General features: G+C 45.1%; 1 protein-coding gene across 2 annotated transcripts; it reads right to left on the reverse strand.

Moving 5' to 3' along the window:
* Positions 1 to 512: 512 nt before the first annotated feature.
* On the reverse strand, positions 513 to 15,008 carry tasorb (transcription activation suppressor b). Of its 2 annotated transcripts, none has more exons than XM_085259688.1 (23): positions 14,592 to 15,008; positions 13,091 to 13,236; positions 12,876 to 12,968; positions 12,692 to 12,764; positions 12,306 to 12,397; positions 12,078 to 12,212; positions 11,727 to 11,851; positions 11,563 to 11,594; positions 10,039 to 10,144; positions 9,707 to 9,810; positions 9,358 to 9,467; positions 8,875 to 8,947; positions 8,680 to 8,754; positions 7,656 to 8,519; positions 6,983 to 7,293; positions 6,766 to 6,868; positions 5,715 to 6,667; positions 4,203 to 4,325; positions 3,346 to 3,505; positions 3,134 to 3,242; positions 2,841 to 3,019; positions 2,539 to 2,673; positions 513 to 2,273 (listed from the first exon to the last, which is right to left on the reverse strand). In XM_085259688.1, exons 1-23 carry the CDS (start codon positions 14,893 to 14,895, stop codon positions 1,036 to 1,038), a joined length of 5,643 nt encoding a protein of 1,880 aa, XP_085115814.1. In that variant the 5' UTR covers positions 14,896 to 15,008; the 3' UTR covers positions 513 to 1,035. The 2 variants fall into 2 exon arrangements, with proteins under 2 accessions (XP_085115814.1, XP_085115813.1); XM_085259687.1 differs by having other exon boundaries at positions 513 to 2,276.
* Between the last annotated feature and the right edge of the window lie 1,001 nt (positions 15,009 to 16,009).

Raw genomic sequence — 16,009 nt, forward strand, 5'->3', positions numbered from 1 at the left:
GGTCTTAACCATAATTGATTTAGCAGGAAGAACTTATTTTCACATTTCCCTAAGCTTCCATGGCACAGCTGGAATGAGGTTCTGTAGAAAAAGGTGCTGCTAACCCATTTCTTACATTAAAAGCAAACAGCGCCCCCTGGCGTTCCCCTCTATCAGATGGCTGATGAGACAACTCACTCATCGACCCTCTTAATGAGTCTTTCGGTTGTGACAGAGTTGAAGAGGTGGTCGCACTCCGTATGGAGCCTCAAAGGATGTAAGTGCTGGAGAATATAGATTTATTTGATGTTATGTCAATGTCAGGAAATGTTTCCTTACTGCATTTTTTTTAAAAAGGCCTCTAAATCTACCAGCACAAGCAATAACATTTGATGTCAGTATTTTAATTCCATTACAGTACTCTACACTGTCAATATTACACTTTAACTCCATCATCCACCTCCATGCTGAAAATTGAACTGTTTGGTTGGTGGGAAGTTCCAAGGCAAAGAAAAAAAAAATAGTAAGACAGCTGGGATTTATCTTTTTAATGGTTTGTTTGACACCGTCATCAAACCCATCACACACAAGATTTGAAATGTTTTATTTTTCATAGAATTCTGGACAACCAAGTGTGTAAATAAAAAGAAAAAAAGAAAAGAAAACCAACAGCAAAAGTGAAATTTCATTCACTCTTTTTTTTTCTTTAAAAAAATATCAGCCTTTCCCCTTGTTCACAAACCGTTTCCAAACTGGGACAAACAGAACATGATTAATTCGGAGAAGCTGGAAGGCCATTAACATTTGTTGGCAAATATAAATATAGTGGTTTGAACAGGGTCTCAAATAGCTCACATGGAAAGAGTGTACAGACAGTTTACACGACAGTAGGACACTCAACCCTGCCTGTATCAATTTTTATTAATGTAGAAAACCAGGATCCTTATTTTCTGCTTTAAATCAATGCATTTATGACAAGGAAATATATACATTCAGCCAGCACTTATAGTCTCTGGTGTATGGTGTTTGTGTTGCCTCTTGAATCATGTTGATTGTCTATTCAGGGGCATAATTGTGAGAATATGAATAGTCTGTGTAATAATTTGGTGGCCCACCCCTGCCTGCTGGGTAACCCCAAGAGCAGGGTCCACCTCCAGTCCCACCGCCTCGTTCGTGCCCTCGCCCAGGCCGAGGCCATAGTCCTACAGGTGGGACTCCTCTCCCTCGATAACTTCCTAAAGAACCCGGGCCCATAGCACCCATCATTGGCCTGTGATCCATATGTGGAGGCATGCAACCTATACTGCCATAGCCCACACCAGACATTGGATGTGGAGGCAGCTTAGGTCTGAGTACAGAGCCCCCTCTTGTGGGTACTGTGGGAATACCCACAGATGCACCAAGGCCGTCAGCGCAATTCACCTGAGTCCTGACCCCTTGACTACAAGGGGTGCTGCCTATAAGTGCTTCTCCAGTCTTAGCGAGCCCACTGGGATCCACCGGGGCAGGTGGGACCACGCCCGGGTTGCTTGCATTGTCACAAGCTGTGGTCCCTGCAGTCCCCCATACCCCGTCCCCAGGTCCACTGAGTGTCCTGTCCGGTTGATTGGGGGTCCCACTAGCATTCTTAGGGGTCCCAGCAATGAAACCTGGCTGAGCTGCGTCATTACGGTCTGTGAAGGGGGGGACTGTGGTGGTGAGGGGAGAGGTCCCAGCAGCTCCCGCTCCTCCAGCATCCGAGCTATATCCATGACCCAGCATCATGAGGTGAGGGGGAGGGGGAGGCTTGACCTCCAAGGGGAGGGAGGCCAGGTTAGCTAGAGGTCCTGCTGGGGGCATGACAGGCGGGGTTGGGGCTCCGGAAGAAACTGTGGTTGGAGGTTCCTGTGTGCCGCTGCAGGGGGAGGCGGGATAGGCTGGGGAGGCCGTGTAGCTAGAGGAACCCGTATATGATGACCACGAGGCCGAAGGGCACAGGAAGCTCTGGTGGGGATTCACAGGGAAACCTCCCGGTGACAAGCTGCCAATGTCTGAAGAGCCCATGCCTATCTGGTTCGTGGCTTTGAACTGAGAGATGGCTGTTTTGAAAGCACTGTAGTTAGACAGTGTAGGCGTCGTCTCAGGGGTGGTCTGCTGGTCTGGGAGCGGAGGACGAAACTCGTTCTCTGGCGGGGGTGGCTGCGGAGGCTTCTTTGCAACTTGCTGCTTTTGCTCTGGAGGATCTAATATGGTTGGTGGCTCGCCATCATCAGAGTCTAATGACATGTCCTCCTCTTCCACACACTCATCATTCACTACTGGGAGACCAGGAGAGGGCAGAGAGAGAGAGACAGAGAGAGAGAAAGTGGGAGAGTAATGGAAAAGTGGAAAGAAAGATATAATCAACAAATGTGTTATGGCTGCATTAACAACTGTGCTTTAAAAAACTGTCTGGCAGAACATAAATCTTTAACTGGTGAGATGGCTGGAGAAAAAGGCAATTTAGCAAAACAATGAGATTATACAGAAAACATGAACTCTGCTGTTTCTGTGTTCTGCGCCCTTTTTGATGCTACCCACCAGTAGAAGGAGGTGTAGGAAGCTCGTTCTGATTAATGGATCCGATGAGACTGTGGAAACCGCTCATAACATCGTCGATGCTCGCTATCACAATTCCGTTTCTGGAGTACTGCAGGAACATCTCAAACGGTCTCTCTGTAAAAATGAGCGTTTTCAGTGAGTAAAAGACATTTGCTAACACAACAGAAATACAATCTTAACGAGGCATGTGGAAATGGTGATTTTGTTTTGTTTTGTTTTGTTTTGTTTTTTTTTTTGGGGGGGGGGGGGGGGGGGGGGGGGGGGGGGTGAAGTGAGATTACCTGTGAGGAAGATGAGGTGTCGCTGTTGTGTGTGCTGAGCTTGGAGTTTGATGAGGCAGTCCAGATCTGGAGCCTGCCGCGACTGCGTGTCACACTCGTGATACGGGAGGAACTCCACTAAATGCTTTTTCTGATAGGCTGTCAGAAGATTCAGCAGCCCCATGGCATTAGTGTTTAACCTTTAAGAAACAACAGCAAAAGCAGTTCCATAGAGAGGTCAGTTAAAACCAGTATGGGCAAACATTTTGATGTGGATACAGCTATTATGGCTAATCTCTTACTGAGATACTGACCTCCCAAGCTCTTTAAGTTTCTTCTGGGACTTACAGTGAACCTTCCACTGCCAGGGGTGTTCAGGGGTGCTCTGTTCCTCCAGGAACTTCAGCAGTCCCTGCAAACGATCTGGACAAAACACACAATACAAGTTCAACACGCAATACAAGCATTAGTCGAGTAATATTTGTTTGGACCTTGTACAGTCCACACAAAGAAAAACACGACTTACCCTGCGTGATAAGATCAGGGTTGAGGACAAACTCATCAGACACCATGAAGCCGCCAGACACAAAGAGCTCATTGTAAGTGTGGTTCTTGACATCGTCCAGACTGTCCACTCCAGCAAAGCTCACTGAAGGCAACTTTTTCAAAGACACCAGAGCCGGGATCTGCATAATAAAGGAAAGAGTGAGTTTTTTTTTAATTCCCCAAACATTAAGTTGTTTTTATAGTTTCCAGATTAAACATCTTTTAATTCGAAATATAAGGTCCAGCATTTAAATCGTTTAGCATCAGGGAAGTGTCTGACTAATCCCAAACTGATTCTTCAGAATCACTGAGACCCAAAACAACAGACAGCCAGTGTTATTAAGAACTATTTACGTTGATCTGTTAGTAACTGGCCTGAGATTTTAGGGACACTACTAAATAAACAAAGCTAAAACAAACAAACAAAAAAAACCAAAAAACACCCAAAACTTAAAAGCAAAGTACTTTTATAGATACGTATATGTAGGAGACCTGGTGCTCTTTTAAAGGAAAAGGGTGCTCACTGCGAATACTGATCCTCAGTTATTTGGTAGTTTTGTTTACTGCACTGTGTGAAGTAAATTAAAGAGAAATAATTCATGATAATATTTTAAAAGCATCCTCGCTTTGCTATTGGCGCTAAAACCTTTCCGCAGCACTATAACTAAATAGAACGTGTAAATAACAGGCAACAAGACGAAAAACAGCACTCTGCGGGAGATGTAAAACTTCCCATTATTTATGTTTTATCGCTACCTGCCTCAGCGGGTGCCGATTCATCCGAACTACAATCTGGATGTGAGCGACTGGAGGGAGGATAACGGGCGGCGATTGTACCTTATGCACATGTGCTGCGATGTCCTCGTTCCGAATGATGATGAGGAGCTTATCCAAACTGCTGCTGTTTTCCAAAAATGTCTGTGGGCTGCACTCGCTGTTGCCAAGACTTTTCAAGTACTCCTTTGTGACAGACAGGAGAGGATGAGATTGTTAGAGACAGACAGATGAATGTGTCTTCTTCTTTTACACATACGAGTACTGACTGACTGACAGATACAGAAAGAGCTGAGCACTAAGACATGAACCCACAGTGACAAAGAGAAGCTATTGCAGCCTTGCACATTCCCACAATGACCTGTATTTGCACTCATGGTATGCATCCCCTCTGAAGAATAAACATGAGCTCTCTGGTTCCAGTAAAAGGAGAAAAAAAAAGTAATGAAGAAAGTGAAAGAAAACATGTAAAATGGGCAGTAACAACACCATTACTGCCGCAACCAATTACGATTTTCATTGCCGAATTCTTACAATTTTCTCCAAAATATTAGTTTTAGCCATAAAAACCTGAAAAAGTGCTTTTCCATCTTTTTTAATGAGCCCACACTGCGTGCAGTTTGCTTGTTATATGTCTGATTCACACTCCAGCAGCTAATGATATCTGAAGACTATTACACACGACAATGAAAACAGCAAATGCCTTTTTCTGAAACCATTTGGCATTTTTGAGTAAAAAAACTAAACTTTTTGTTCATTATCAAATCATCACGTAACCGCTGGAGCTCGGTGTAACATTGTTAAGTAGTTCTTCCAAAATGGCAGCACTTTAGATGTCAACTAGGGGTGTTAAGGATTGAGGACAGTGTGCACTCATTAGTTAATGACTACTCACAAGTCGTTAGCCAATGAGCAAACCCTGGATATCCTCCTTCCTGACCCTAATAATGACCATAATTTATAAAATGAACTTCACAGTTTATTAGACGTGACCTGGAAATCATGCCTGAACAGATAAACCCATCTGAGGTCACAGAGCAATGTAGCCAAGAGCTATTTTCCCATTGACTTCTACACAGCATGTAATCTTTTAGCAGTCAGAAGAATTGCCCTCTGCTGGTTATTAGAGAAAATGCATGTTTAAAGCACTGATGTTTGCTGACCTGGAAATGACATCCATCTTTTTATACTATAACTGATGATGATGACTGTGACATTTAAGCAGTGAAATATTGGAAATCCTAGACTTGTATAGAAAATAACTATGCCACTGTTTTCTTTTTGTTTGTTTTTTTTAAACCTTTGCAGATTTACAGACTCTTTCCACCTCTTATTTATATTTTGAGATGCCCCCAAAACAGATGCAAACACAAAAAAAAAAAAAAAAAAAAAAAAAAAAGATTATTTCTGCTTTTATCTTTCAACTCAATTTCCTCAGCGTCATTTTTATTACTGTCTGGCTTTTTACTGACTGACTGTATTGTAGCTGCAATAGGTTCAGCTGCAATGAATTATTTATAGAATCCTGTGGTTAATCAATAATCTTTACAAACATAATGACATAATGCATTGTACCTTGATCTCCTTGCAGACAGCGCTCTCCTCCCCCTCGTCTCCAGAATAGATGTAAAATTTAACTGTATTCTTGGTAACGTCCTTAAAAATCTCCACCAGGCTGCTGAAAACTTCGGGTTTCAATTGACCAATCAGGCTGCCGGCTAGCAGCCCAGGCCCACTGCCAGAAGCTGCGCCTGGGTTTTGTGAGTTCTGCTCCGGAGACTCCGCTGTGACTTGAGAAGGAGAGTAGACCTCTCCCCCCATCTCTGCTGACGGGGCTTCCGATTTAATCTTAGTGGATGTCATCTCTTTGATGGTGCTTGTTTTACTGCTCTGTGAGGAGACGGTGCTCTTTGACAGAGAGGGCTCTGCTTTCGTTTTGGTGGTCGGGATGGGGGCAGGGGGTGGGGTAGTAAGATTAGATGGTGTCAATGGGGGAGGTGGAGAAGTGACCTTGGAGGGAGCAGGTGGGGCTGGGATCAACTTGTCCATCTTCTCGCACAGCGCTTTGACGTGCCCCTGAATGGGGACAGGGGAGACGTAGGGCACAACGAAGTGTGAGAAGCAGCTGCTAGACACCCAGCAGTGGCGAGGAGGCAACCGCGGAGGCAGCTGCGAGGTATAGTTGATGTGTTGTGTGTGCATGATATTTTTAATGTCAGAAGATAGGCTATGGATTTCCTGATTTAGTATTGTGTCCAAGCTGATGGAGGGCCTGAATGGAACTTCCTCTACAGCAGGTAGCGTGGGTTTAGGCATCTTTTTTACTTCCACAACGGCAGGCGTTTTCGGCTCTGGGTCAACGTCTGCCGCTGGCGCAGCCACTGGCACAGGCTTTGGCTCAGGCTTCAGCTCGGACTTCAGTTCGGGTTTCAATTCAGGCTTCAGCTCAGGCTTCGTCTCGGACTTTAGCTCTAGTTTTGGCTCGGGCTTCGGCTCGGGCTTCTGCTCATTAAATGGCTGCGCTTTGTCTGAGGAAGCCAGATATGAAATTAGTCACGGTGATGCCTTGTTAGCACAAATATGCCTCAAAGATTGATGACTGTGTGAACTCATTGCTTTCAGGTACCTTCGTTGGCGGGGATATCCCAGGTTGTGTTTTCTGATGTGCATTTTTGCTCTGGTGGGGAGCCCGGGCTGAATGGACTACCTGGGCTACAGTCCATGTCCTCCTGCACAGAGAGAACACACCAGTAGATATTTTTAAGTACAATAAAATACTTATTCATCTTTGGATAGGAAAAAATATTCCAAAATAACAACCCTATCAGCTGTTTACATCTCACCTCGGCGTAGTTCGTTTGTGACGGAGGCTCGTTTTGTTTCCTATGGTCCGGGTCGTGGTAAACGGGTTCCACCCTTCCTGAACCTGTTGATGGTTCACCGTGGTTTGAGTCTGCAGACACTGAACCCTGAGCCACAGCTTTATTGAGTGTGGCCAGGAGGATCTTGAGAAGGCGTTGGGTCTCGCTGACGGCTGAGGTATTGGTGTTGCCACGGGCCCTTAGGTCGGTGTCATAGATCCCCATGCTCTCCATCACTGCCGTCAGATTTTCGTTCTGCCCACCCTCATCCACAAGGTCGTCCCCTTGTGCACCTAGTGGGGCACAAGTAAGGCAGATAAGTTAGCAGTAGTGCACGTTTTGAAACTGCAATACAGATGTGCCAAAATAAACTTGAGGTTATTCGGAAACCCTCTCATCATTTCATCACATAGGTTATTTTTCAGCTTTAGGATGTTCTTCTCAGTATGCACAGATATTCAAACAGCCCCCTGGGTTAGCGACAAAAAGACATGCATCTTGAAATGAACCTGTTTAAAAATGTATTGAAGTTATTCAATTCCTGAGAACTAATCAGACTGTTGTGAAACGAATAAAATATTCATTCATTCAATTGGCTGTGACTTAAATTCTACGACTGAAATCTGGCTCCACAGGTGATCGCAGCGCGCCTCACCTCTGCTGGGTTCTCCGTTGCTCAGCTGATCTGTGCGTTGATGTTTGTTCGCGCCTCCTCTCTCGTCCCCTTCAAATTTCCTTTTCAGACTGTTGGCATCCCAGGCGCCGTCCTCCCCCCGATCCTTCCCAGGATCCTTCACGAGTGCCTTCTTATGAAGCTGAATTAGCTTAAGCAGCTGTTTCATTTTGTCTTTATCGTACTCGTTCTGGGACAGCCGCAACCTCTGCGGCTGAGGCTGGGACTCATCGTGGGGCTTGTGTTGCAGCTGGGCTCCGTTTGAATGGGCCACCCCTGGCCTCCGTCTACTACTGCTACTAATACTACTGCCGCCGCTGCTGTCAGTCGGCGGTTTTTCCTGGGCTGGCCTTTCTGTAGGCGCCCTCTCCTGGGACAGCCTTTCTGAGGGTCTCTCTGCTCTGTCCGAGCCCCTGTCCGAGCCGCCCCAGTCAGAAACAGGGCTGTATTCCACTGGGGCTGGAGCAGGTGCGGGTGCAGGGTTCCGTATTCGTTCAATGATGTCCTTTGCCTTGTTCAGAGGTAAAATATAGTTTGCGGGGTTGTGAACGTACGATCGCAGCACAGCATCCATGTTACATTTGGGTCTGGGTGCTGTGACGGGGTTCGTCCTTTCATTTACATTATATTTGTAGTCGGGTAGGATGAATGGACGCACTGTGCCCGAATCCATACGAGTTAGGTAATCGGTGGCCTGACGCTCCACCCCAGAGCTCAGGTCCTTGCCTGGGTTTGGGCGCAACTTGAACAGGCCGTAGTGCACTGCGGGGATGAAAGACTCCATGGATGACAAGAAAGCCGGATGAGGCTCCACCGTCAGCGGCTCTGGCTCGAACAGCCTCGATGCTAAGAATGAGGGGGAAAAAATGCATCAGAATCGTGTAAAAACCGGCATGACAAAGATAACAGCGATAAACAAAAATGAAATATTCTTTAGCGTTGCACGGAGATGCTGGCACTCGGGATCAGTCAGAAAATGCATGTAGAGACAATGAATACGACTTACAGTACTTGACGATCATCCTTGGCTCCTGAAAGATGAATAATGCTTGCAGGTTCTTCTCTACCCGCCCCCGCCGCTCTAGAAAACAAACAGAGAACCTTTTTAAAACCCAAACTCTCACCGGAGGCAACAAGTAGGTGTTCAACTCACACAACAGAGAATTACAAGAGGAGAGTGGCAGATAAAGCTTTCTGGCACCTTTGGATTCAACCATCTGAGCCGAGGACAACAGGAAGAGAAAGCCTTTATCAAATAAGGACTTCACCAGCACCTGAAGAAGAAAAGCAAAAGCTGCAGTCAGAACATCAGGGAATAGATCATTATCGCACAATGGGAGCAATCATATTAGCAGTCTGTTTCTGGACAGGATTTCATTTGCTCAGTGTGTAAATGAGTGCTAAACTGACAGGTTTATGCCATTTGTTTAAAATTACTGAACAAAATAGAACAGGATTAGCACGGCAGCTTGACAGATGACATCCCTACACTGTTTTCTAAGCAATGAGAAAATGGAACTGTTTATGAAACGAGATCCTCCTTAATTGTATCAAACAAATGCACAGAAATGCAAAGTTGTCAAAACAGAAAGGAGCATTTTATTTACCTGAATATTGTACAACCTGAGAATGTTGTGTTTATTTTGCTGAGAGAACCTGGATAAACTGCAGGTATGTGACTCACCATCCGGTCTCTCTCCAGTTTGTTGACCAGAGCGGCCAAGCTGCCGCTGGTTGGTTTGCCTTTCCCGTCCACCACCTCAAACAGGCTGCAGGACATCCCACACTTCATAACTGCAGACAGAAATAAGCAGGCGGGAATGCGTTACTCGGAACTCAACATGTAATCATTTATGATACACACACACACACAAAAGCTACTTTACTGAGACAGCCGGGCTTCATGATGCATGAATGCTTTTAGAAAAGCTTTACAGAATTTCAAGTAATGCACAACCGCCCACATGCCAGGGGCCATTATGATCATTATGAGAGGAAAAAAAGGGAGAAACAAATGTGTGTTCTGGACTAACCTTCCCGTGAGACGCTGTAGGTGTCCCAGGAAAAGAGCACTGAGGGAATCTTTCGCTTCACCTGCTCTAGCTGCATGCCCCGATTCACCTCCAACTTCTCAGGCCTGCACCGGGGCACATGTTACATTATTAAAAAACATACAACAACAAGAACAACAAAACAGGACATTGTAGCTTTTTCTCCTCTCCTACAAATTATGCAAAGAGTTAAAGTTCAGCACATAAAAAACCTTGTGTAGCAAAGAGTGTCCTTAATGATTAACAAAGAAAAGTCCAGTAGCTCTGTGGACCTTTTGTTAAGACTTGCATGAGAGGGGAAAAAGTTTACTCACAGTTTGAAAGGAAGGTAAGGACGCAGGGAGGATCGTAAACAGATGGGGAACAACTCCTGGCCCTTGTTCACTAGTGGACCACTCCACACAGTGTAGCAGCTCTTCCCTGCAACAGGCAGAGGTCAAACATCAGTCATTCTTCCTGAGACTAACGTGAGCGGGATAACTGAGAACCTACACAGACATCAGTCAAAGGAGCTTGCAAAGAAAAGCGTCTGGACTTCTTTAAGTTGCTTGAAGACGTTTCACCTCTCATCCGAGAAGCTTCTTCAGTTCTAAGGTCAAATGGTGGAGAGTCCCAGATATAAACCTAGTGGGAGTTTCCCCCCACAGAAGGACAAAAGGACCCCCTGATGATCCTCTAATCGCCTGAGCCAAGGTGTGAAACTGGGTGTGGGTCCCAATCAGCCAGAGTTTCGGGTGAGTTCATTGTGAAACCTGGCCCCACCTTATCATGCGAATTCCTGAGGTCAGCTGGCCCAGGATGTGAGTGGGCGTTAAGGCGTCTGGGGAGGGATCTCAAAACTGGATTATAGATGGCAGAGAGTTGGTGTCGTAAACCCCCGCCTCTGTTCAAAGATGGTCGCTCACAGTGGACATAGATGGCTTCTTTCACTCCTCTTTCAAACCATCTGTCCTCTCTGTCCAAAATGTGAACATTGGCATCCTCGAAAGAGTGTCCTTTATCCTTAAGATGCAGATGGACTGCTGAGTCTTGTCCTGTGGAGGTGGCTCTTCTGTGTTGTGCCATGCGCTTGTGAAGTGGCTGTTTGGTCTCTCCAATGTAGAGGTCTGAGCATTCCTCGCTGCACTGTACAGCATACACCACATTGTTAAGTTTGTGTTTTGGCGTTTTGTCTTTCGGGTGAACCAGTTTTTGTCTGAGCGTGTTGCTGGGTCTGAAATGCACTGGGATGTCATGCTTGGAGAAAACTCTCCTGAACTCTCTCAATGAACTCACCCGAAACTCTGGCTGATTGGGCCCCACACCCAGTTTCACACCTTGGCTCAGGCGAGTAGAGGATCATCAGGGGGTCCTTTTGTCCCTCTGTGGGGGGTTACTCCCACTAGGTTTATATCTGGGACTCTCCACCATTTGACCTTAGAACTGAAGAAGCTTCTCGGATGAGAGGTGAAATGTCTTCAAGCAACTTAAAGAAGTCCAGACGCTTTTCTTTGCAAGCTCCTTTGACTACGATGACCTGGATGACTGAGAACCTTCACAGACATACACATTCATCAGGCATGATACTTCATAACTTTTTGTAACTGCTGCCTCATTTCAAGACACATTTGGTGTCTTAAAAGCTAGCAGCAAGACACATGAACCATGTATCTTATAGCCCCACTTCAGTATTTGTTTATTTAGCCTAAGTCATGTAATAGCACATCATAGATTTTTCTCTTATTGCACAGACCCACTTCATATATTATTACGTTTACACACACGTGGCACTATTTTAACACAACACAAAAGAAGCCAATTTCTTTGATTACATTTAAGAAAAGCTTAAATACCATTACCTTTACTCCCTTCAGAGGAAATAGTGTTAAACCTGTTAAAGAGCAAAACATAGAGGCTGTTTACAAACTCAGCGGAGATGTAATACTTTTGTTTTGTTTTTTTAAAAACTTCAACGGCCTAGAAATGCTTTCTGGCTTTTACCATTTCCTGCGGGATTACGTACCTGTGTGCAGCCATAGGAGTTGCTGCAGCTTCCTTGCCTTTGTACTGAAAGGAAACCACAGCGTAGGGGCACACGTGCCTGGGCCGCGCTTTGATCTCATCAAATGCAAACTCAAAAAAATATTGCTGCAACACACAAATGAAGATGGATTAAAACACAGCACTAGATCCCAACAACAACTGCGCAAGATTACACAGGAAGAACCCAGCTACCCACTACGAGCAAGCATTTGCTGAGAGTGGGGAGGAAGAACTTTCTTTTAACAGGAAGGGACCTTTTAGAGAACCTGGCTAACGCGCGACGGAACACCAGATTAAATAAACAGGGTAATAAAGAGGAACCAGCACTTACCTGCGTGAGCTCAAAAGCCCTGTAAGACAGCAGAGATGTAACCCTGTTGGCACTTTTGGACAAGTGACAGTCAAACTTGGGTGAAGATTCGATTGCATTCTTCGGCGTGTTCTCGTGGATGTGCTTTATTCGTCCCTGAGAGACAAAATGCAACTACTGACTCAAAGTCCAAATGGAAACAGAGAACTGTCAAAGCTCTAATGCAAAACACAGATAAGGTATTCATACCCTCATAACTTTAAAAATGATCATGTCTCCAAACGCGCCCACTTCAAAAGGATTGATTTGTAACAAATCGGAATATTTGGAGAGGTAAACACCTACAAGGATTACAAAAAACAAATTAAGGGAAAACATTTCTAATAGGCTACGTTTATGTCAATTACTTGCTGATGCTTGTTAATATTACTTAGAAACGATGTATCCGAAAACAAAGTATGTAATAAACATTGGACTAATATATTATTGCATATGTAAGAGCCATTACCTTAGACTTCAGAGGCAATTGTAAAATGCTTGTGAAACTTGCAGATAAGTAAAATAAAAAGGAATTCGACTAATTATTCTGCAAAGCCCATTTTCATATAACAGCAACATGGGAGCACCCGGCTTACCCACTGATGGATTTCCTAGTGTATTAATCTTACAGTGTCCAACTGATAAACCCTTCTCACAGATCCACTGGAGCTGGAAAACACAGAACAGGCAAAGCTCAGAAGCAAGTCAAAAACCTCCGCGCCTTCCCAATTTGTCAATATCCTTCTGCATATATGAGTGAGGTTTTGCCAGCAGGCCAACCTTGGATTTGTCTGGGAAAAGGAAGCAGTACGACTCAGCGAGTTCTTGTTCGGTCCGCCCCTCTTGCTTCATCTCTCTCCGCTTTTCTATGAACTGACGAAGAAAAGGCGAGCAGACAGTAAATTAGACACGGGGGCAACCTCGCAATATTTAACATTTCTTCAGCACAGCTATTTAAATTGCCTGCCATTTTATCCAGAAACTTGACGACTGACCTCCTTCTTCAGCAGCTCATTGTGAATTAGCCTGGCCTTGCAGTAGGTGAAGGTTCCTCGCGATGATGCGTCCAGGTAAAACGAGGAGATGATCTTCACGAGGTCCTCAAACTCCCGGCTCTCGGGGGGGAGAAACTGGTACAAGCCTGCACACAGAAGCGAATCAGCGGATTAGCATTTCCCATCTGCAGTTTGCAGGACTGAGCGAATGAGCAGAGGACGATCCCTTCGAAAAGTCACATTTTAAACTCAAATTTAACCTGCAGGAGGCAGCCACATCAAACTGATAACCAACCATTTCCCTCGATTAAAAGACAACCTCGCCGTAAGACTTTAAGTCTAAAGCGTACGGTTCCTTCTTAGGCTTTAGCTGAATATGAATGTCACGTGTTATCATTTGAAATATTAAATATACAAAATAACCATGGGCATTCGATGGTGCACTAACACCAGTGACCAGTGCTTTTTTTTTTTTTTTTTTACAATCCTGGCAGCTACACTGACACAGTGGATGAAGTCTAGTACCTGCATTTATTTACATAAGGTTTATCAAGTAATCCAAACTCATGCAAAGAAGTGAAACCATGACTAGCAGACAACCTGAATGAAATGTCAACATCCTCAAGCCTGTGTGATAAGAGTAAACCTCTCCACTGTAAGTCAAAATGACAAAAAGGCTGGAGACGGGGTACTGGGGCAGCCCAGTGTACCTCATTACTGTTAGGAAACTAACACACTTTATAAATTACTTATGCAACCTATAGTGCTAGAATAATTCCACTTCAACAGGACTTTGCATATATCCAAATAACAGATGCTCCACAGCATAGTTGTGGAAAATGTAACCAACAGTGCCCATCCACCTTTCTGCAAGAAGGAAGGGGAAGGGCGGGTGTAACGTAGGTAGGTGGATGCACAGAGTAATGCTCTCAGGGGTACTCAGGTGAAGTGCAAAACTGATGCTCTGAAATGCCAGCGACATCAAGCTGGGTTAAGGGGTGGGCAGCCCCACCAAATGAACCATGGTGCTATGAAAACACTCCGGGATGGACGTGTGGGGTGGATAAATCCGTGCCCTTCACTGAGGTCAAAGAGACACCCACATGTTGTCAGGTGATGACTGCAAACCACTCATGACTCCTGCTGTATTACTAAACAGTACTACGGTGCCGGGTAGGGATGAGAAAACGGAACATGGTGTGCTTTCAGATGGCCAGTCTTTCAAAGTGGCGCCTTCGCTGCACCGTTGCTGCCCGCTGGTTAACTTGGACTACCACAGCTAGCGGCATGCCTGCAAACAGACGCTACGCCAACCGACATTATTCGCCTGCTCAAACTGCAGCATGGTAATCTAGCCCGAAACCGAAATGTTCGCAAACCTTTAGCTAAACCAATATAACTGGCGAAAGCAAGTAGCTAGCTAGCAGGCTAGCAACATGCAGCAGCAGAATCATGAAAGACAGGACAGGCTCTGTTCAAAATAGCTGCGATATGGCACCACCTTTCCGTTCGCGAATCTTCCTCGGGATTTGGAAATTTCTCCGTGGCAGCTCATCGGTCGATCTCTGGGCAGGCAGAGGAGAACTGCTGAAGCTCCGAGCGTCCGCCTGCATGCTCCTCCGCCGCTCAGGGGCTTCTTGTTCGGGCATTACACTGTCTCCACATCCAGGCTGATCGCCATTTTGGTTGGCTGTGGCCGAGGTGGCGGCTGAATTCTTCTGGGGTTCGCCACCTTTCGGGTGGAGATCCGTCGTCTCGGTATAGTCTGAGTCCCTTTTTCCCACCGCGCTGGGGTTCAGGGCCATTTTCGGGCACCGTGCACGTATTAAAGACAATGTAGCTCTGACGATTACGGCGCCGCTGTACACACACACTCTCCTCCTCACCCAGCCTCCGCCATTGTGAAAATGACGTACACGGTCTTCTCCACCACTGCAAAACGCTGCCGTCACTGTTTACATACGAGGGAATCCGCGCCACCCAGCGACCGATAGGCGTACTGCAACACATGACGCGGTGACCGTCCGTCTGATTGGCTGTGTGTGGAGGGAACAGGATGGCAAAAGTGAAACTATTTCTCACATTAAATAAAAGAGAAAAAGAAAGAGGATGTGAAACACCGCTTTGGAGCTGTGAAAGCCCTGACAGTGTGACTTATGCAAACCGATTCTTTTCTTTTCTTTTTTCTTTTCTTTTTTTAGTACTGGCTCTGCTATGTATTTTCGGGCACCGTGCACGTATTAAAGACGTATTAAAGACTACAGCCTGTACATACTTATAGTTATAGAATATTCACAACATACTTCATACCGTGTGCATTATAACATACCATAATAGACCCATTTCTGTAATATACTTACATATCTATGTTATTGCCAATATATATTGTAATATATCTATATCACTAAAGCACTTCTGGATGGATGCAAACTGCATTTCGTTGCCCTGTACCTGTGCATGTGCAATGACAATAAAGTTGAATTCTATTCTAATTCTATTCTATTCTATGTATTAAAAATGTATTAAAATCTTGTGTAGAACTAAATACAGAGCAATCACGCGTGTAATACCCCATTCTACCACTAGATGGTAGCAGAGAGGCTGTGATTTTCATATGTGTATCGGTAATACACTTGCCTTCATACATGACTCAATAAACGTAAACCTCTACAGTAAGTAAAATCGATATTTAAAGGGTATTATTATTATTATTATTATTTTGCTGCTCCTTTTTGGAGTCGCCATAGTGGATCACACCAACCCTCTGCTTGTCCTCCTTCACTGCATCCATGACCCTTCTCTGCAGTCTTCCTCTTTGACTTCTGGCTGGATGCTAACATATTCAGATTTCTTTGTCCAGTGTATCCACTATCCTTCCTCTGCACATGTACAAACAATGTCAGCCTTTGAAAATTTGTC

The sequence above is a fragment of the Mchenga conophoros genome, linkage group LG20 (assembly GCF_057382185.1).
Source record: "Mchenga conophoros isolate Kocher_MC1m ecotype Shallow Benthic linkage group LG20, M_conophoros_male_GT1.1, whole genome shotgun sequence".
NCBI lineage: Eukaryota > Metazoa > Chordata > Actinopteri > Cichliformes > Cichlidae > Mchenga > Mchenga conophoros.